Source organism: Thalassophryne amazonica, chromosome 7, assembly GCF_902500255.1.
Source record: "Thalassophryne amazonica chromosome 7, fThaAma1.1, whole genome shotgun sequence".
NCBI lineage: Eukaryota > Metazoa > Chordata > Actinopteri > Batrachoidiformes > Batrachoididae > Thalassophryne > Thalassophryne amazonica.
Genome location: NC_047109.1, coordinates 52,004,525 through 52,026,942, shown reverse-complemented (window position 1 = coordinate 52,026,942; position 22,418 = coordinate 52,004,525). Strand labels below are relative to the sequence as shown.

At 39.6% G+C, this 22,418-nt stretch overlaps 1 protein-coding gene across 1 annotated transcript in view; it reads right to left on the bottom strand.

The window, feature by feature from the left end:
- Positions 1-22,418, bottom strand: part of ethe1 (ETHE1 persulfide dioxygenase) — a 45,259-nt gene that overhangs the window by 6,468 nt on the left and 16,373 nt on the right. The window contains exons 3-5 of the mRNA XM_034174145.1: positions 12,283-12,431; positions 6,268-6,397; positions 1,618-1,707 (exon numbers count right to left, since the gene is read on the bottom strand). Of these exons, the coding sequence (XP_034030036.1) occupies positions 1,618-1,707; positions 6,268-6,397; positions 12,283-12,431 (369 nt within the window). The remainder of the gene's footprint in view (positions 1-1,617; positions 1,708-6,267; positions 6,398-12,282; positions 12,432-22,418) is intronic.

Genomic DNA, 22,418 nt, shown 5'->3' with positions numbered 1-22,418 from the left:
AATTATGGAATCATGAAAAACAAAAGAACGCTCCAACACATCACTAGTATTTTGTTGCACCACCTCTGGCTTTTATAACAGCTTGCAGTCTCTGAGGCATGGACTTAATGAGTGACAAAAGGTACTCTTCATCAATCTGGCTCCAACTTTCTCTGATTGCTGTTGCCAGATCAGCTTTGCAGGTTGGAGCCTTGTCATGGACTATTTTCTTCAACTTCCACCAAAGATTTTCAATTGGATTAAGATCTGGACTATTTGCAGGCCATGACATTGACCCTATGTGTCTTTTTGCAAGGAATGTTTTCACAGTTTTTGCTCTATGGCAAGATGCATTATCATCTTGAAAAATGATTTCATCATCCCCAAACATCCTTTCAATTGATGGGATAAGAAAAGTGTCCAAAATATCAACGTAAACTTGTGCATTCATTGATGATGTAATGACAGCCATCTCCCCAGCGCCTTTACCTGACATGCAGCCCCATATCATCAATGACTGTGGAAATTTACATGTTCTTTTCAGGCAGTCATCTTTATAAATCTCATTGGAACTGCACCAAACAAAAGTTCCAGCATCATCACCTTGCCCAATGCAGATTCGAGATTCATCACTGAATATGACTTTCATCGAGTCATCCACAGTCCACGATTGCTTTTCTTTAGCCCATTGTAACCTTGTTTTTTTCTGTTTAGGTGTTAATGATGGCTTTCGTTTAGCTTTTCTGTATGTAAATCCCATTTCCTTTAGGCGGTTTCTTACAGTTCGGTCACAGACGTTGACTCCAGTTTCCTCCCATTCGTTCCCTATTTTTTTGTTGTGCTTTTTCGATTTTTGAGACATATTGCTTTAAGTTTTCTGTCTTGACGCTTTGATGTCTTCCTTGGTCTACCAGTATGTTTGTCTTTAACAACCTTCCCATGTTGTTTGTATTTGGTCCAGAGTTTAGACACAGCTGACTGAACAACCAACATCTTTTGCAACATTGCATGAGGATTTACCCTCTTTTAAGAGTTTGATAATCCTCTCCTTTGTTTCAATTGACATCTCTCATGTTGGAGCCATGATTCATGTCAGTCCACTTGGTGCAACAGCTCTCCAAGCTGTGATCACTCCTTTTTAGATGCAGACTAACGAGCAGATCTGATTTGATGCAGGTGTTAGTTTTGGGAATGAAAATTCACAGGGTGATTCCATAATTTATTCCTCAGAATTGAGTGAGTCCATATTTTTTTCCCTCTGCTTGGTCTAAAAAAGTAACCGTTACTGACTGCCACAATTTTTTTTCCTGATTTCTTATAGTGTTTCTTAAAGCCAGAAAGTTGCCATTTGAAATGACTTTAGTTTTGTGTCATGTCTGTGATCTGCTGTTTTTTTACAAAATTAAACAACTGAATGAACATCCTCCGAGGCCCGTGATTCCATAATTATTGCCAGGGGTTGTACAGGTGAGTTATCTGTGATGACGATTTTACAGATATATTGAGGTGTGGGAATTTCGATTAGCGTAATATCGGCCGCACGCCCGTGCATCTGTCCACCCACTTTTCAGGCAAAATGTTTCATGTAACATTTTCAAATTTGACATAAAATGAATCAAACGTGCATTTTCAGCCAACCTTTGTAGTCATGTGCTGGATAGATGAGACACTGGTCAGGCAGGGTGAAGATCTTCTTATGGATTGACTCGTAGAGTTTCTCAGCACTACCTGAAAGACAGACGATGAGGGAATCATAGTTTGATAAATTACAAAGCCACTCTTTGGAATGTATCTTCTGGGGCCAAAAACAGCTTCTCTCAATGTTAAGTTACTTTTAAATTTCTTTGAGTGGCACTCAAGTTTTAACTGTGTCTGTTCCAGGCTGGACGCAACCCTTTCAGAGAGTACAACAGAAATCATTTATTTCTCTCTCTCTTTAAGAGATCCTAACAACACAACAACAGTTTTTTAAAGTGATCTTAATAACAAACCAATGTGCTTAGGTAAAAACATAACCTCCTTCATAGAAGTAAAACCTATGCAATACGAGGGTAGGCTGAAACGTTCTAAGGCTCACCAAGAAGGAGAAATGCCATTTCAATAAAACCTGGCATGCATTAAGTTCAACTCTTCTGATGACTGTGTTATTTTCTTCCAGGTTGTGAGGTAGTTTGTGGTTCATAGCCAAGTTTGAAAGTTCGTGGTAGAGGGAAACGGCAAAAATGGACAAAATCTGGCATCGCGGTGTGATTAAGTACCTGCATAAGAAGGGGTTAAAGCCAAGGACATTCATGCGGATATGGTTGCTACATTAGGGGATGAAGCTCCCTTCATATCTACAGTGCAGAAGTGGGCAGCTGCATTTAAGAGGGGCAGAGAAAGCCTTGAAGACGACCCAAGGTCTGGGCGGCCTGCAACAGCCACAACCCAGAAAAACATTGACCTTGTTCATGAAATGGTGATGGATGACAGACGATCGATGATTAATCAGCTAGCAGATGCTGTGGGAATATCCCGTGAGAGAATTGAACACATTCTGCATGAAGAACTTGGAATGTCAAAGGTGTCAGCTCGGTGGGTGCCACGTCTTCTGACGCCTGATCAGAAATGCACCAGGCTAGTCATGTCGAAGGCAAACTTGGTGCAATTTGAAGAGGATCCAGCCAATTACATGGATCGTTTTCTTACCCAGGATGAGTGTTGGGTTTACCACTTTGAACCAGAGACAAAAAAACAATCAATGCAGTGGAAACACCCAAGGTCACCACCTCCAAAGAAGGCCAAGGTCGTTTCGTCTGCGGGGAAGGTCATGGTTTCAGTTTTCTGAGATGCCAAGGGCATTGTGTTCATGGACTATCTTGAAAATATTTACAAACAGAACAGATGAAATTATCAAGAATGGGATCTTCATGACAGATATTAGCGACCATTTACCAATTTTTTCAATATTTAAATATAAAAATAGGTACAACAAAAAAACTGATATAAACTTTAAAAGAGATAAGTCAGTAAAAGCCTTAGAGGCATTAAAATATGACCTTAAAAATCAAAACTGGGAAGAAGTTTATGTCAGTGATGTTAATGTAGCATATAACTCATTTATGAAAATATTGATGAAATCATACAATAAAAATTGTAAATTAATTGAAATTAGTAAGAAAAGAGTAAATAAACCATGGCTGACAAAGGGAATAAAAAATGCTTGTGCAAAGAAAAACTATTTATACAGGTGCTTTTTAAAATTGCAAACAAAGGAATCAGAACATAAATACAAAAAATATAAAAATAAACTATTAACAATAATTAGGAAACAAAAAAAAGATTATTACAGTGAAAAACTAAATAAGAGTAAAGATAATATGAGGGTAACATGGGGAATTATAAAAAGTGTGATTGATAGTGATGGAACGAAAGAAACTATTCCAAATTACTTTGTTAAGGAAAATAAAGAGATATATGATATAAAAGAAGTTGCAAATGGGTTTAATGATTATTTTTCAAATGTAGGGTCAAGTCTGGTGGGAAATAAACCAATAATAGAAGATAAATTATGTACATTGGTAAATACGGTCAATAGTATTTTCCTGGACAATGTGGAAAAAGATGAAATAAGAAATATTGTAAAAAACTGTGTAAGCAAAAGATCAACTGACCATGAAGATTTAGACATGATGACTGTAAAAAGTATAATAGAAATTGTTATTGAACCATTTACTTATATTTGTAATCTGTCTCTGTCAACTGGGGTTTTTCCAGATGAAATGAAAATTGCTAAGGTAGTCCCATTATATAAAAATGGAGACAAACATAATTTTTCTAATTACAGGCCAGTATCATTGCTTCCACAGTTTTCTAAAATTATGGAAAAAGTTTTTGTAACAAGATTGGATAAATTTATTGAGAAACATCATATTTTAAATAATGCTCAGTATGGATTCAGAACAAAACATTCGACAGCTATGGCAATTATGGAACTAATAGAGAAAATATCAACAACAATAGATAATAAGGATTATTTTGTAAGTATTTTTATTGACCTGAAAAAGGCTTTTGATGTTATAGACCACTCAAGATTGCTCCACAAGTTACAACAATATGGAATAAGAGGTGTTGCACATCAGTGGGTAAAAAGCTACTTAGAAAATAGAAAACAGTTTGTTCAGATAAATAATACCAAATCAGAATTGTGTAACATTATTTATGGAGTACCACAAGGATCGGTACTTGGACCCAAACTGTTTATTTTGTATATCAATGATTTTGTGAATGTATCCAATGTGCTTGGCAGCATTTTATTTGCTGATGATACAACGCTGTTTTACTCTGGATCAGATATACAGGAAGTAGCACAAGTGATAAATACAGAGTTGGAAAAAGTTAAACATTGGTTTGATATAAACAGATTGTCACTAAATATTAATAAGACAAATTTCATATTGTTTAATGATAGAGCGAAAGAAAATAATGTGTCATTACAAATAGATGGAATGGATATACAAAGGGTAAAAGAAATGAAATTTTTAGGAGTCATGATTGATGAAGATCTTACATGGAAGTCACACATAAATTACATAAAAGGAAAAATAGCGAAAGCCATTGCTGTTTTGCATAAAGTAAAATATTCATTAAACAGTTATGGTTTATTAACATTGTACAATTCATTGATTGTCCCATATTTAACTTACTGTGTAGAAATCTGGGGATCAACATATACAACCTATATACAACCTTTATTTATTTTGCAGAAAAGAGCTTTAAAAGTGATTAGTAACAGTGGTTTTAGAGATCCATCTAATCCATTGTTTATTAAGTATAGGGTACTTAAATTTCATGATTTAGTTGATTTGAAAATATTACAAACGATGTACCAAGTTAATAAAAATACTTTACCAACAAACATTCAAAATATGTTTGAAAAAAGAGTAAGTAGTTATAAATTGAAAGGAATAGAAGTCTTTAAAAAACCAAGATTTAGAACCAAAGTAAAGGAAAGGAGTATTGCAGTAAATGGTGTCAAATTATGGAACAATCTTAATAAAGAAATTAAAGAATTAAGGTCGCTTAAATTATTTAAAAAACATATTAAATTAGATGTATTAAGTAAGTATGAAACTATGAAGTAAGTCGGTGGGCTGCAAGAAAGTAAAAAAAAAAAAAAAGTAAACTGTTAATAATGTTTGGAGTGTCTTAAGTTTAAATGTAACCTGTCAGTGATGTAATCTATTAATTAATGGTCATAATTATGAAATGGGTCAGTGGTATGTGACAAGTTAAAGAAATGCAATCTGTTAAATAATGTTGACTATGATGCTGTATATTGAAAGATTGTATTGTTAAAAGGGGCAGAAATCATAAGACTTGTTCTTCTTTCTGCTCCTTTTCATTCTGGTATTGTGGTGCTTTTGTTTTTTGCTTTTCTGTTTTTCTTTTAAATGAATGAAATAAATATTAAAAAAGAAAAAGAAAGAAAAAGGGACAAACCATAAATGGACAGTACTATTCTAACCTACTGAGACAGTTACGCGAGGCTATCAAAAAGCAGCGACCAGGAAAGCTGACGAAAGGGGTGCTGTGCCATCAAGACAATGCCCCAGCTCACAAGTCAACAGTGGCCATGGCCACTATCCACGAGTGTGGATTCGAACTGGTAGATCACCCACCATACACCCCTGACTTGGCACCCTCGGACTTTCATCTGTTCCCAAACCTGAAAAAAAAACTTGGCTGGGAAGCACTTTCAGAGCAATGATGAGGTAATGGCTGCCGTTGAAGACTATTTTGACTCTCAAGATGAAAGCTGCTATGCCAAGGGAATCGAAGCACTCAAGCACCGCTGGAAGAAGTGTGTGGAGTTACAGGGAGACTATGTAGAAAAATAACCCTGAATTTGTTCAATTCAACAACTGCATTATAGTCAGCCTTAGAACTTTTCAGCCTACCCTCGTATTGCCCTCTGGTGTTCATGCAGTTATATGCAGAAAGTAAGTTACTTCAGCTGCCTTGTGTGCACTCAGGGTCACCACACCAAATCCAACGTGGACCTGCATGTTGAATTGGCACAAGTTTTATGCCGGATGCCCTTCCTGATGCAACTCCACATTACATGGGGAAACGTGGCAGGCATGGGATTTGAACCGGGAACCTTCCACACCGAACCCAAGTGCACTAACCACTTGGCCACCATATAGAAATACTGTAAAAGCTAAGTGTGTACTAGATGAAAATTGCAGAAAACATAAAATCTATATAAAAGTGTGTATACACAAACACACATATACACACGTATACCTTGCTGAAAGTCTGTCCGGCCACAGCCTCTGATGAGCAGGGCGTCCCCAGTGAAAGCCATCCTGTCATCCCCAGACACCAGTGTCACGCATCCGTCTGTGTGTCCCGGTGTCTCCCTCACTGTCAGACACTGGGGGTCAGAACACATGAAAAGTCAAGTGCGCAAAATTTATTTTGTCAAGTCAGTTTTCAAATTTAAAAAATGCTTTATATGACAAAGCTCCATCTGATACTGATTAATCCTGAAACAACAATCTGTCCATAAATATTACAGTACGAGAAAACACTACTTCATTTTATTAATTTTTTTCTGTAATCAGGGCTTTTATGAACGTCATTAATTTGGGAAAATACTGGTGTTATTATTATTATTATTATTATTACTACCACTACTATATTATTATTATTTTTATTATTATCATGACCGAGTTTCTTGGACATTACCATTGTTCTGAGTATTGGCCAGTCCAATGAGTGGTGTCAAACATCCCTTTTTTTTTTTTGCTGGCAAAAAGAAACTACCAGTTGTATTCAATCATGATCACTAAGACATTGTCAAACCTTCAGGACCAATTATTAAAATATTTAAGCCTGTATGTATAATTTTGACCCTGTGTGAATTACAGAAGAGCCAAAAATAAATTCAAAATTGTGCACCCAGTTCTTATTTTTTTTTAAAGTCATTAATGATGTACAATCATTCCAAAGTAACAGTTCAAGGACATCATTAACAGCCCAGAATTCCTACGACATTCATGCCCATGATGAGTGTCTGTAAATACACACTCGTGTGCGCTATAGGAATTTACTGTTTTGATCCTATCAACACTAAATGTAATGTGCCAATGCATAGGGTCACTAGGTTCTTTGTGGGCATATTTAAAATATGTTTTATTGCATATTAAACAAAATATCCACATTTGTTCTTCCACACAATGTCCAAAGAGGTGTAGCATTGGCAAGACCCCGCATGACCTGGTTGGGACAAACAATACACAACATTTCACAACAATCACACCCCTATTTATGCACAACTTTGTGGCTTAACACATCTTAAACCAAGGAGTTAGTTGTCATGGAGAGAGACACTAGCTATCGAGATCAAAATGTTTTTTGTACCAAGCTGTAAACGTAGTTATTTCTGCTATAAAGTTTGACATTTTAACATGGGCTTCTATGAGAACCTGCTCCCTTCAGGAACCAGAATCAATGCAGTGGTGTTAAGCTATAAATAAATGAAAACACTCATTGAGTGTGTACCCCTACCAAGTAAAAACATTTATAATTCTAGGGCTACAGGGCATACAATTTTTTTTTTTTTTTTAACACAGTTGGAATCAGTGCATCAATGTAGTGGTTTAGTCTAAAAATAAACGACTGCACCCACAGACTGTATAACTCGACAAGGAAAAACTTGGTAACTACAGGGCATGCAAAAAAAAAAAAAAACCCTAAGGCCATGCTGGTTAAAGGCTACAGTGAAATATTTTATATCCACTTCTTAATTATTGCCTTATTATACGAAGTCTGTGAGAAAAGTATCCGACATTATTTTTAAAAAAAACCATAGCCAAGCTTGAACCCTCGTGGGCATGCGAGTGTTTTTCCTGTGGCGGGCGCGCCGCATCGGCTGCGAGCCGACGCACCAATCCGTCCGCACGTCTTTCATTTAAAAAATCTCCTTTAACAGTGGAATGTCCGGATAAACTGCTGATTCCGACCTCTTCTGAAAGTTCTCTGTTCTCTCATGACGTCCTGGGTCAACAGAGGCTTAAATTTGGAGGTTTGCAGCTTGAAACAGGATGACGACGTTGCCTCAGAGCGCTGCGCAACGTCCCGGTCCGTGGGAAGTCCTTAAAGCAATAGTAACAATCCAAAATCTCTCATCAGCCGTTAAAATTTTCACCGAAAACCAGCTGAATTTCTCGAATGGTGTCCACTCGGATGTGCCTCACAGTTTTGGAAAAAATTTTGATCAAGCACAGCGCCAGTCTCTCAGCAACTTCTCAGACAAAGGAATTCCGAAGAGGGGGCTGGACCACTCCTTCCACAAGGCGTGCTTACAGGCGTGAAAAAACTCACGCATGCGCACGAGGGTTCAAGCTTGGCTGATGTAATCACACGTGATTCAAATCCATATAGTGTTTTTAAAAAATAAAAGGGTCGGTTTATTATCTAAGAGACCTCGTATATTGACCTGCGATTTGGATTTGAATGACATGCGATTACACCAATCATGCTTGAACCCTCGTGCGCATGCATGAGTTTTTTCACGCATGTCGGTGACGTCATTTCCCTGTGGGCAGGCCTTGAGTGAGATGTGGTCCCGCCCTCTCGGCTGAATTCCTTTGTTTCACACGCTGCTCGAGACGGCGCGCGTTGCTTTATCAAAATTTTTTCTGGACCTGTGAGGAATATCCGAGTGGACACTATTCGAGAAATTAAGATGGTTTTCTGTGAAAAGTTTAACGGCTGATGAGAGATTATGGGGTGTTTCTGTCGGTGTAAGGACTTCCCACGGAGCGGGACGTCCTGCAGCGCTTCCAGGCGCTGTCGTCGGCCTGTTTCGAGCTGAAAACATCCTAATTTAAGGCTTAATTCACCCAGGACATCGTGAGAGAACAGAGAAGATTCAGAAGAGGCCGGCATGAGGAATTTATGCGGACATTCCACTGTTTAAGGACATTTTTTTAATGAAAGACGTACGCGCAAATTCGCCGAGTCGTTTCCGTGACGACTCGGCAAATCTGTGTGCGCCGCGACAGGAAAAACACCTCCGTGTTGAAAACCATTTGTAGAATTCAGGCGGCTTTTGATGGCTTTCAACAAGTGAGTAACTGAGAAATTGTTTAACAGCTTGGGCATGTTCCAACTTGCCCGTTAAGGTTTCCAACGGAGGTGTTTTTCCTGTCGCGACCCCCCGCGGTCGGGTCCGGCCTGACATGAGACTCTGCCCGCATGTTCTTTCATTACAAAATGTCCATTAATAATGGAATGTCCGAATAAACTCCTCATGCCGACTTCTTCTGAAAGTTCTCTGTTCTCTGATGACTTCCTGGGTCAACAGAGCCTGAAATGTGGAAGTTTTCAACTTGAAACGGCGAGACGCTGCCGCCTCGAAGCGCAGATCGCCGTCAGGCGCCGTGGGCCGTCCTTACGGCGACACTACCAGACCAAAATCTCTCATCAGCCGTTAAAATTTTTACCGAAAACCAGCTGAATTTATCGAATGGTGTCCACTCAGTTGTGCCTTAGAGTTTTGAAAAAATTTTGATCAAACAAAGCAGCAGTCTCTGAGCCATTCCTAAACAATGAAAAAAAAACGACGAGAGGGTGGGCGACTCCTCACTCAGACTGCCCACAGGCAAATGACGTAACCGACAGGCGTGAAAAAATTCTTGCATGCCCACGAGGGTTCAAGCATGTCTGATGTAATCACAGGTGATTCAAATCCATATGGTTTTTGAAAAAAATAAGGTCGGATACTTTTCTAATAGACCTCATATATATATATATATATGTATATAATAGCATAGTAGCCTCTGTGTGTGTGTATGGCAATCACAAACTGTGGAGAACTGACATATGCTGATTGGCATGCTTATGTATTTTGGGTCAAGGATGAACGCTGCGAAAACAAAGTTGATAGGACTAACATTTTTTAAGAAATTTGCGATATTAATTAACAACAGTGAACAATGGATGTTATGCTGCAATGCACCATGGGAGTTTGGGGTTTTAAATGTTATTGCAGTTCACGTTAGTTTAAAAGTCTCGTTAGTGTTATTGATTTATTGTGTTTTTTGTTGTTCAATTAGTTTAGTCAGTTTCGTAAAGTGTCATATTGCCTTTACCATGAGTGACAACTGCAGTGCGTTTGATGTCTTCTGCCATGGTCTCTGTTTGTGGGTGTGTAAAAACAAAAAAGCACCTGCTTGTGGCAGAATACAAAAATGACAAAAAGCTCTGTGTGTGCATGAATGCGTGTGTATAACTTCAATCATGGACAAACTGTAGACAGCTGATATTTGCTATTCAGTATGCTAATATATTTTAGGTCAAGGATGAATGTTGCCAAAACAGGCTGTAAATAGGACTAATATTTTTGAACAAACTATGGATATTAGCTAACAGCACTCAATAATGGACATTGATAATTACATTCTGGACTCACACTCCATTCCAGCAGGGGGCGGTAAATCATCTATATATTAAAAGCGTGTTTGCGTGATTTTATTTAGTAAGTTCAATGTAAGTACATAATATTATTGTAAATACAGTGAAAATACATGGATGGCAAGAAAATGAACAATTATTTCCACTGTCCATTTAAAAATCAAACAACAAAATAGAAGTAATAATAAAATAATAATAGTGTGCATATGATAACAAGAACTACACTATTTTAAATACATTAAGAGAATAAATCAACATAGAAAATATGTTATTAATTATATAAATCATTTCCTAATTCAACTGTCCATTTTCTCAACAGATTCAACTGTAAGAAAATTATTTAGTACACTGGTCCCGCTCTATTGAGGCCACCTGAACTGCAGACAAAGTGGCCACATCAGAGGGGTGGCCTTTGTTGAGGGTGAGACAAAATCCAGCATGTGTGAAATAAACAGACAAACACAAAGTTAAGCGATCACGATGTGTGTGTTTAAAGCCGCAGAAGAAAAAGCCAGCGAGCCACTGAGCCAGCGAGGAGCACAGAGGCAGCTCTCCAGGAACCCTTGGTTCGGTTCTAGCTGGTCTGGTGCATTACAGGTGGACAGCAACCTGGCGCACAGCGCACAACCGCGGGACTGTACTGGAGCATCTATTTTTGGACTGCATTTAAAAAATGTAACATCTTTAAATGCTGCTGTGAATTGAAAACCCACACTTTAAAGGGACCAGGTGTGGGAGGGCTGGAGGTTTGGACCAAACCCATGCCTAAACGTGCGCCAACATTGCGTTATCATGGTGCTATCACGGCACTACGTGGCTTATCGTGGCTGATGCGAGCCATTCAAGGCTCTAATGACAGGTCAGTCATGGCTCACTAGAGGCTGCTACGTGGCACATGCGGGGTACAGAGAAGCACATAGATGCACCTTAGTAGCTGATATGCGATAGATGAAAACATGGGTCATTCTTCGAATTATCGCTGACACACCCATGCGTGGGTCATTTTTCGAATTATCGCTGACACACCCATGCGTGGCTCATTATTCATGGCTTATTATTCGGTGGGACCTAGGCTTAAAAATGTTGGAGGCGGACAGCATGAAGCCAAATAAATTAAAGCATCACTTAAAGACATTACACCCCAATCACGTAGATAAGCCGCTGAGTTTTTTCAGCGAAAACATGCTGAATATTGCCAGCAATCATCCCACTTTGTGAATGCTGCTTCAGTAAACCAGCAGGCAGCGTTAGCATCATAGCACCATAACAGAGGAGCTGAGCTGCAGTAGACATGGTCTCTGTCATGCTGAATGACGCAAGTGCTGCAAAAATAAAAACTAATAAAAAATAAATAAAAATCACAAAATAATCATAAAAAAAATGCACAAATTGTTTTATTCTTTTTTGTTTTGTCTGTTAAAGTGTTTTATATATTGTGCTCCTGAGTAACTGTTCTGATCAATTTGAATTTATTATCATTTATTGATTTTATTTAATTTTGTTTTTCAGTGTCAAATGGTCTGTCCAAAAATGTTTATAGTTTAAGGATTTTTTATTTCAAGCAAAATGACGCAAAGTTTTTTCTAATACAGACTAAAAAAACACTGTTAATAAAGTTATTCTTTGCTGTAAGTTGATCTAAATTTCTTTCTTTTTTGTTTTCTTTAATGTTAATAAGAATACAATGTTATGCAGAGGTGTACTTATAACAATTTTATGGACAAATGATACTATTTATAGTCACAGCGGAGAGTGGGGTGGCGAAATGTTTTCTTCTTCCTGGGGGGGGGGGGGGGGGGGTAATTGAGAAGCACTGTTTAACACCAGTCTAGTCCTTACATGTTTCCCAAATGTGATCTTGTCTCCTTCTGAGAGCAGAACATCTGCAGAGGCACCACTGAATTTGGAGATGGCACTTTTTAACCCAGCCAGCCTTTTCTTCATCAGCCCGGTGCTTGTAATGTGGTCGGCATGGCAGTGAGTGTTTACTGTCAGAAAAACAGAAGCAGCAAGAAAACAGCTCATGTCTGCTGAGACATCAGGTGAAGACTTGATGCACAGAAAAAGCAAAAGTAACTATTTTATCAAACTGAACAACATTTTGAGGTAGATTCACAACTGGTTTTGTACTTTATCTCTAGTAGAAGCTATACTACTAAAGGTATAATAGCTCTGCAGGGTTAATACCAACACAAAAATATGACATGCAGTTTACACCCTAAGTACTGTATATTTCAGAGTATAAGTCGCACCTGTTTAAAAAAAAAAGTCTCTTGAAGAGGGGAATCTCATATACAAGACACACCGGAGTTTAAGTTGTGCCTTTTTTCCTGTATTATCAGCTCTTTAATTTGGGATCTTTGTGCATTGTTGTAGTGTACTTATTATTATTGCCATTTATTTTGTTGAGTGCTTTTATTCATGTGAAAGTCCTATATAAATAGTTAATATAATTATTAATATGAATAACAAATGCATTATTTTTTGGTACAAGAGTACAAGTCACACCTGGGTATAAGTGGCAGTACCTCTCAAACTAGTAAAAAAAAAAAAAAGTGACATACACTAGGAAATATGGCATTTAGTGACTTGTAAACCAGCAGCAACTTTAGTATTTCAAACACCAGTGCTGTGTTCAAAAGATCGATCCACGATCCGATATCGATTCACGCTCAAAAAATAAGATATCGATCCAAAAATATGTGGATCGATCTTTTCCAGGTGGCTATTAGGGACTATTTTCTTTGACGCGGAAGGAGCAAAATAAAAAGCGGGTGCCGGCTAAATGAAACCGAAACTTAAGAAAGCAAACGTTACGAGGACAAAGACGAACTGGACAGAACAAAAGCAGTGTGCAAACTGTGCCAAATAGAGGTAAAATATAGTGGCAATACCACCAATCTCTGCAACCACTTATCCAGGCACCACGCCGCAACAGCTAAACCTGTCGCTAACCAAACAGCACTGGAAAAGGCATTTGGTGTTAAATTTCCCTCGAATTCTAAGCGTGCCTTGAGCATAACTGAGGGTCTCGGAATATTTATTAGTAAAGACCTACGACCCTACAGTGTGGTAGAAAATGCTGGATTCAAACTACTGATCAAGAGACTAGAACCACGCTATGTCCTGCCCAGTCGCAAACATCTGAGCGAAACGATAACTCCACAAATGTATGCGAAATCAAAAGATACCCTTGCACATTCGCTGAAATCTGCCGAGAGAGTGGCACTGACCTGCGACTGCTGGACCTCCAGAAATACCGTGTCTTATCTGACTATTACATGCCATCACATTGACGAGGAATGGAGGCTAGCTTCTAGTGTTCTACAGACCAGAGAAGTTGAAACGAGCCACACTGCAAGTAATCTCGCTGATCTGCTCACCAAAGCCATACAGGAGTGGGGAATCACTGACAAAAACCCCGCAATTGTTACGGATAATGCAGCCAACATCGTGAGAGCGGTGCAATTAATGGGCCATTTTCCGCATCTCATCAACTTGGCATCCCAAGCAGGACTAAAAACTCCTGCTATCGCACGCTTACTGGGGCGGGTAAGGCGAATTGTGGCGTTTTTTCACCGAAGCCCCACTGCGAGCCACACATTAAAAGAGAAGCAGCAGCTCCTTCAATTGCCACAACACAAGCTCATTGTGGACGTCACGACCAGGTGGAACAGCTCCCTGGATATGCTGGGACGTTTCCTCGAGCAGCAGCCAGCCATCTCTGCAGCGCTGCTGTCACCTGACGTCCGCAGGAGGGAAAGCGATATATGCACTTTAATGGAGACAGACATCACCACCGCAGAGGACGTGGTGAAATGCCTAGGGCCAATGAAGACGGCCACGCTCGCCATCTCCGAGGAAGCATCTCCAACTATGTCCATTGTTGCACCACTGCAGTTTCAGCTTCTGAGTCAGATGACATGTACTACTGAAGACTCTTCTGTGATTAAGGAGCTCAAAACAGCAGTTCATAACAACTTGAACTCAAGGTATGTTCATTTAACATGGCTGTGTAGTAGTAGCATTGAAATGCATTAGTCTATAGTTTTTTAATATACTTGTCTGATTTTATTCACATTTTCTTACTTAGAATAGAGCAGTGATTTTAGACTGTACAATTCATACTAGTGTGTTTGCATGACTGTTCCATCTGTATGCATTTACTGTAGGCCTACCCTGCTATATACAATGGATGCATGTTTAATCTATCTATCTATCTATCTATCTATTTGTTCCTCTATATAGATATGAAGCCCTGATGGAGACCGTGTGTGTAGCATCATCAATGGATCCACGTTTCAAGACCCTACCATTCCTGTCTGGTGAGGCACGTGATGCTGTCTTCTTGAAATTGACCTCTGAAGCTGCTCATCTGAACCCATCAACTGATGTAAGTTAAGTTTGCAGATTATATAGTGTGCACATTTGAATATATTTAGACTAGTTTTTTTTAATTGGGCAGCAAAAGACTGAATTCAGGTTAATTTGTGTATTATTTTGTAATATTTTTCTGCATCAGGAAACTACACCAGAGCAAGAAGACACCTCCCATGGTTCAACTGATGTGGCTGTGCCTGCACCAACTCAACCAAAGAGGCAAAAAGACTCATCTGCTCTGATGGCTTTACTGGGGTCAGCCTACACACCACCAGAAACTCCACTACAAAGGAAAACTACTCCCACTGAAAGGGCTGAGGAAGAGGTCACCACCTACAGGAAAGTACCATCTATTCCTCTTTCTCAAAATCCACTGACATGGTGGCAGGTGCATGCAGGGGATTTTCCTCTTCTGGAAGGCCTAGCAAAGCAGTACCTTTGCATACCTGGGACCAGTGTCCCATCTGAGCGAGTCTTCTCAACCGCTGGAGACATTGTTAGTGCTCAAAGGAGCTGCCTCACTCCACAGCACGTAGACCAGCTCCTTTTTCTCCAGAAAAATTACACAATTCCTGAAGACTAGGACTCTTATCAGTCTCTTGGTGGCACCAACTGTCAAGGTTACACTCAGACTTATCAGTCAAGCATCATTTCTTACACAATTGCTGTGGCTGCTGAACTACTTTTTTTTTTCTTTGTGGTCAGAAACCCTGCCATGGGTATGTTATTCAACTAAAAGAGGGCCACCAAATGTCATGGTTTTGATTTAAATTTCAAATAAAACTTGGATTTTTTTTCATTCCAAAATAATTACTTTAAATTCTTGACTCTTCTCTCTGTGTGTCCCTCTTACACATACACAGATACAATCACAAACACACATGGGGCTGTTTTGTCTATGAGACAGTTTTTATTTTAAAGTGACAATCCAGCAATATGTAAATAGATCGAATCGGATCGAATCGTGGATCGAATCGGATCGTGACCTTATGAATCGGAATCGAATCGATCCTGGAAATTCGGATCGATTCCCAGCCCTATCAAACACCATTTAGTGATACAAAAAACAAGTGTAGAGCTATAAAGAACCGGACTGGTGTGGTTCCTTTTCTTGGTTTTCTTCAGCTACAATTTGAACCATCTGAAACTGTCCAATCATTTGTTTAGAAAGCCCTGTGAAAAAGTAATATTATTCCAGAATAAAACTAGAAGCACTCAGAGAGTGCAAACCTCCGCCAAGGCCATGGGGTCACTGACGCCATAACATCTACACGCCGTGGAATCACTGAACCTAAAAAAGTCTAACGATGTTTGCTAATGCAGTAGTAAAAAAAGGTTTCATCTGCTGTGACTGGATAGCATGTATCCTTAGTGCTTGGCATCATAGTTTATTGCAACTTGCACCTTTCCCAGAAGCTACTGTCATCTGAGCACTGATATTGATATTGCATGTGCTTATAGACAAAAACAAATAAGCGACAAAATTCAATGTATTATTCAACTAAACTGCAAATATATGAATTTTTTTTAACATTTATGAAACACCAGTAAATTCTGAAATAGAACTATTTTTTAAGTGTTGCATGTGCTACACAAGGCCATAGGGTCACTGAGCCTAAAGAGATTCCCTCCTTGGCACAGTGATCTATTCAACAATTCAGTGTTACAACCAAAACTATGACACATACACTTTTCTTTCCTTTATATTTGACATCCTTGACCATGAAAACATAGCACTAGAACTTGGAATCACTTTTATGTTTTTATTAGTTCAAAATAGGGCTGCAAGAAACGATTATTTGGGTAATCGATTAATCTAATAGGGTTTCGACACGATTAATCGGATTTGCGCGGGAATTTAAAAAAAAATGTGCCAGGGAAACAATTTTTCTCTCCTTCCATCACTTTATTTAACAGTAAGTCCCTTCGGCTGCTCCCTTGTTTGCACTTGGGGTCGCCACAGCAAATCCAAGGTGGATCTGCATGTTGAATTGGCACAGGTTTTACACCGGATGCCCTTCCTGACGCAACTCCACATTCATTACATGGAGAAATGTGGCGGGGGTGGGATTTGAACCCGGAATCTTCTGCACTGAAACCAAGCGCATTAACCACTTGGCCAACACCCCCTTCATCACTTTATTTAACAACAGAACATTATTTGAAAACTTAAAATACTTGAAAATCAACAAATTGTCAAATGTCCCTTGGCTGTTGAAATATAAAATAATAAAGAATAAAACAGTTTATAATAAAGAACAAAAATAATTATTTCAAATGGCATTGCTTTATCAAAGTGCTAAAATGCCATAAAACAACACTGAAACATATAAATGTTATAAAATACGTATATGGTGAAAAGAGGTATTTTATTGTATTTATTGCTCCCCCTCCCCCCTCCCTCTCTCTCCCCCCCCCATCTCCTCCCCCCCTCCATCGATGATGCAATGTGTTGCTAACGCCTGTTGTAATCGATTTTTATCGATTTTATCGATTCGTTGTTGCTGCCCTAGTTCAAAAGTTATTGTATAAAAACGATTTTTCGGTAATGGCGGTTTTCTTCTGGATCTAGCTCCATAACATTTGAAGCTACATCAAATCTGATGACACCTTACTGAATCAGTACAGATTCAGCTACAATTTGGTGTTAGTTGTGCATCTCTAGCTTCATTTGTCACTGACACATTTTCTATTTTCCCTATATTTTTGCATATTCTGGATCACCAGATCCAGAATCTGGATCCGATCATCACCAAACTTTGCTGTTTGATAGAACATTTGACTATGTTACACCCTAATGTTTTTCAAGCCTTTCTGCCTTGTTTTTGTGGAGTTAGAAACTAGAATGTCAAAATTCCCCCTATCCCTGCAATGGTGAAGAATCCTTTAAAAAATTCCTGGATCCGGATCGTGATCCGGATCACCACTAAAATTTAATCACTTGTTCCTCTTGTCATTTCCAACCACTCCACAAAATTTCATCAAAATCCGTTCAAAACTTTTTGAGTTATCCTGCTGACAGAGACAGACAAACAAACTCGACTGAAAACATAACCTCCTTGGCGGAGATAACAAAAACACAAAGCAATGAAGTAGCCAATGACGCCAATAGGGCCAATGAAGGCAAGTGAAAGAGCTGAATTAGACCACGTGGTGCTACTTCCCCACATTCTGCAACTAGCAACTTTTCACTCAACTGAAGCAGGGATTGTTGTTTCTGTCTATCAGAACAGTTTTTTTTTTTTTGTTTTGTAAAATTTTTAAAGTTGCTTTCCTTGTCCCTTTATGGGAATCTATAAGGACCTTTGAGCATTTACCCCTCTCAAAAATCCTTGGATTATACTGTAGATCTTGCGTCACTACGCAAGAGGTGAGAATACACAACGTTTCACCTGTGGAGAATTGACTAATGTGATGTCATGGCATGAATATCAGTTTGCACTGTTTACAGCACCACTTATTGCCCTTACTCTTCTATGAAATTCAACCCGATTTCACTCTGTGTGTGTGTTCTTGGATTACGGATCCAAGTTCAACTAGGGTTGGGTATCGGGAACTGGTTCTTTTTGGGGTATCGTTAAGAAATGATTCGATCCACCGACATCAATAGCCTTTTTGCTTAACGATTCCCTTATCGGTCCTTCAAAGCGGCCGCTGTTTTGAGGGTGTTTGTCGGGAAAATTATCATTTCTCTACACTGATTACAGACCCTGCAGCGGGTCTGTAATTGACTGTTTCTGCAGCGCGGCTTTGCTTTGAACCATTGAAGCAGTGTTTCGATCTGCTGATTCGTTGGTTCATTGTTTCGCTCCTCTTCAGAAGCCCCAACTCTACTTCTTAACCCCTCTCAAAGCCATTAAAATATGTCAATCATGAGTCACTTTTGTGCAGATTAAAGTGACTAACTGGGACTCCTGTATTGTTGCAAGAAACGAGAATCGTCCTCTGTTCCGTTGCTCCAAACGCTGCAGCACTCTCTGCTGAGTCGAGTCTGCTCGGAATTTATAACTTCAAAGCGAATCACCGTTTAAATCAAATGACACCTCTTTCCAAACGTTGTAATACAAACAATAAACTGCAATTGATCAAAATGTTTTTTTCCTCCAAAAAATGAGACATCCTGCGCTGATGTGCAGCAGCCCAAGACTGTATGGCTACAGACCTGCAGACTCCAGCAGCTGGCTGAGTTCAGCTCAGATGTATGGAGTGACATTCATGCCATTAATGTCTGAAAGGAAATGCTTTTGACAAAAACTACAGATTTTGTTTATTTCTATTTATGTCCAGAGATCAAAGATCCACCATGTAGAGTTTATATATGTCCAATGTTTAAGGATCCAGTGACCAATTTCATGTTTATTTACTTTAAGACTCAATAAAATGTTGTTGACATTGTAAAGCCTCCTTTTTAGTACATAGAAAATTCACAGGAGGTATCGAATCGATAGATAAAATGTTATCAATACCCATCCCTAAATTCAACGAGGGCTGGGAACCTTACTGTTTTCATTCGTTATTATTTATTATTATTATTATTACTACGGGTCCATGCCCAACAGTGCTGGGGACAAAGGTTGCAAAGCAATGCTGTTCCCAGTCTCAGCAAGGCTGAGAACCCTATTGTTTTTGGTCATTTTTTATTTTATTTATTATTATTACTAATTGTTCCCATTATTCTTTCTTTGGAGTGTGACAAATGTTTTGATATAGGCCACACTCATTTCTGTTTTTCCCCATTTTACCCAGTATCGCAAAATATGTAAAACCTTAAAAAAAAAAAAAAAAAAAATCCATCTCACCCAAGGCCATCACTTCAATGGATACCACTCGTTGCAAGTACCATCTACGGATGAATTAGAGCCTAAGTTATTAAAAGGAGCATGACAGCCTAAAAGATGCCAACTTTTATAAATGAGAACAGACCGCTGGGAGCAGTCAAAACAAAGTGTTACATAATTTGCAACAGTACCTCATATGAACATGAAACTTGCCACAAGGATACAGAAGAAGAAGCAAAAGTTATGTAGCCAATTAGGTAAAAGTACAGTGCATCCAGGAAGTATTCACAGCACTTTTTCCACATTTTGTAATGTTACACCCTTACTCCAGAATGAAGTAAATACATTTTCCCCTCAGAATTCTACTCATAACACCCCATAATGACAACATGAGATGTTCACCTATATAAGTATTCACAGCCTTTGTGCAATACTTTGTTGATGCACCTTTGGCTGCAATTACAGCCACAAGTTTTCTTGAATGTGATGCCACAAGCTTGGTGCACCTATCTTTGTGCAGTTTTTGCATATTCATCTTTGCAGCACCTCTCAAGCTCCATCAGGTTGGATTGGGAGCGTCGGTGCACAGGCATTTTCAGATCTCTCCAGAGATGTTCATTCAGATTCAGGTCTGGGCTCTGGCTGAGTCACTCAAGGACATTCACAGGGTTGTTCTGAAGCCACTCCTTTGATATCTTGGCTGTGTGCTTTGGGTCATAAACCCTCACCCCAGTCTGAGGTCAAGAGCACTCTGGAGCAGGTTTTCATCCAATCAATCAATCAATACTTTATTTGTGATTGTCATAATAACACAGTTATAAATAAAAATGATATATCGTTTAGAGCAACTTGCTACTGACATAGAAGCATAGAAAGTGCAAATAGTGCATATGACATTAATGCTCAGAAGAATGCAGCAAAAGTACAAAAGCTTTGCCTTAACCTTCTGCGGTCCGAGGGCATTTTTTAGACAGTTCACTCACCTGGCATAAATGTTTTATTATTGCTGTTAACAGCTCTCCCTGCATCCCACAATCAATTTTGGTTCTTTTTTCAGGACAACCTGTGCTTTCAGAATATATATGGTTTTGTTGTGATTTATAAGTGTAATAAAGGTTTACAATCAAAAATAGGCAAGGAAAAAATAAAGCAAAAAATAATTTTCCACACACATTTATTCAAAACACACAGCAAACTATAATAAACAACTGTTTTGACACTTTATAAAGGTAATCTGAGGTCTTGTGTGAAAGACTGTACAACAAAAAGGCTAAAAACAATAAACCCCAAGGTGTTCCCAAGCCAGCCAAGAGATGTAGTCCCTCCAGCGTGTCCTGGGTCTTCCCCGGGGCCTCCTCCCAGTGGGACGTGCCCGGAACACCTCTCCAGCGAGGCGTCCAGGGGGCATCCGGAAAAGATGCCTGAGCCACCTCAACTGACTCCTTTCGACGTGGAGGAGCATCGGCTCGACTCTGAGCTCCTCCCGAGTGACCGAGCTCCTCACCCTATCTCTAAGGGAGTGCCCAGCCACCCTGCGGAGGAAACTCATCTCGGCCGCTTGTACTCGCGATCTCGTTCTTTCGGTCATGAGCCAAATCTCATGACCACAGGTGAGGATCGGAACGTAGATCGATCGGTAAATCGAGAGCTTTGCCCCCCTACTCAGCTCTCTCTTCACCACGACGGTCCGATACAGCGACCGCATCACTGCAGATGCTGCACCGATCTGTCTATCGATCTCCATCCGTCCCTCACTCGTGAACAAGACCCCGAGATACTTAAACTCCTCCACTTGAGGCAAAGACACTCCACCGACCTGAAGAGGGCAAAGTACCTTTTTCTTATCCAGTAACATTCACATGCAAACTAGTGGAGCAATCCTGATAGTTACACGCTCTTTGTTTGAGCATGTGAGATTGTCATCAGAGGCTCTCCGTCTGCTCCTGCTTTACTGATCGCTGTGCGTAATGGCGCAGGGCACACTGAGTATGTACTAGTATGTACTCATTGGAGCACTCAGGGGGCTATTTAAACGGGCCAACTAGTAACATATCACTCCTGAAAACGATCTTTGGCTTTTCACGTGAGGTGAATCGGCTCCACGATTGGATTTTGGAAAACCATGCGACGGTGAACCAATTCTGACTGGACACTCACATTGCGCACGTCATCACACAGCTTCTATGAGGAGTACAAAGATGGGCGATGGCTGGCTCGAAAATCGGGGAGTTAACGTTTCAGCAAAAAAAAAAAAAAAAAAAAAAAGTACGTTTCTATCTCATATAATTAAATAGTTATTTATAATTTAGTAAAGCTTGGTCTTGGCCGACTTATATGACGGCGTCGGCCCCAGAAGGTTAAAGTGCAGTAATGCTGTCTTCAACTGCCATCCTCTATGTAAACCAAAGCAGGGAGCCAGTAGACAGAGGTGAGTGGTCTGCTGTGTGAGAGCTGCGTGAGGCATCCAGGATGTCTCTGTACATTGACTGCATTCATCTTTTCTTCAATCCTGACTAGTCTCCCAGATCCTGCTGCTGGAAAACATCCCCACAGCATGATGCTGCCACCACCATGCTTCAATGTAGGGATGGTGCCTGGTTTCCTCCAAACATGACACATGGCATTCACACCAAAGAGTTCAATCTTTGTTTCATCAGACCAGAGATTTTTGTTTCTCATGGTCTGAGAGTCCTTCAGGTGTCTTTTGACAAACTCCAGATGGGCTGCCATGTGTCTTTTACTAATGAGTAGCTTCTGTCTGGCCACTCCACCATATAGGCCTGATTGGTGGATTGCTGCAGAGATGACTGTTCTTCT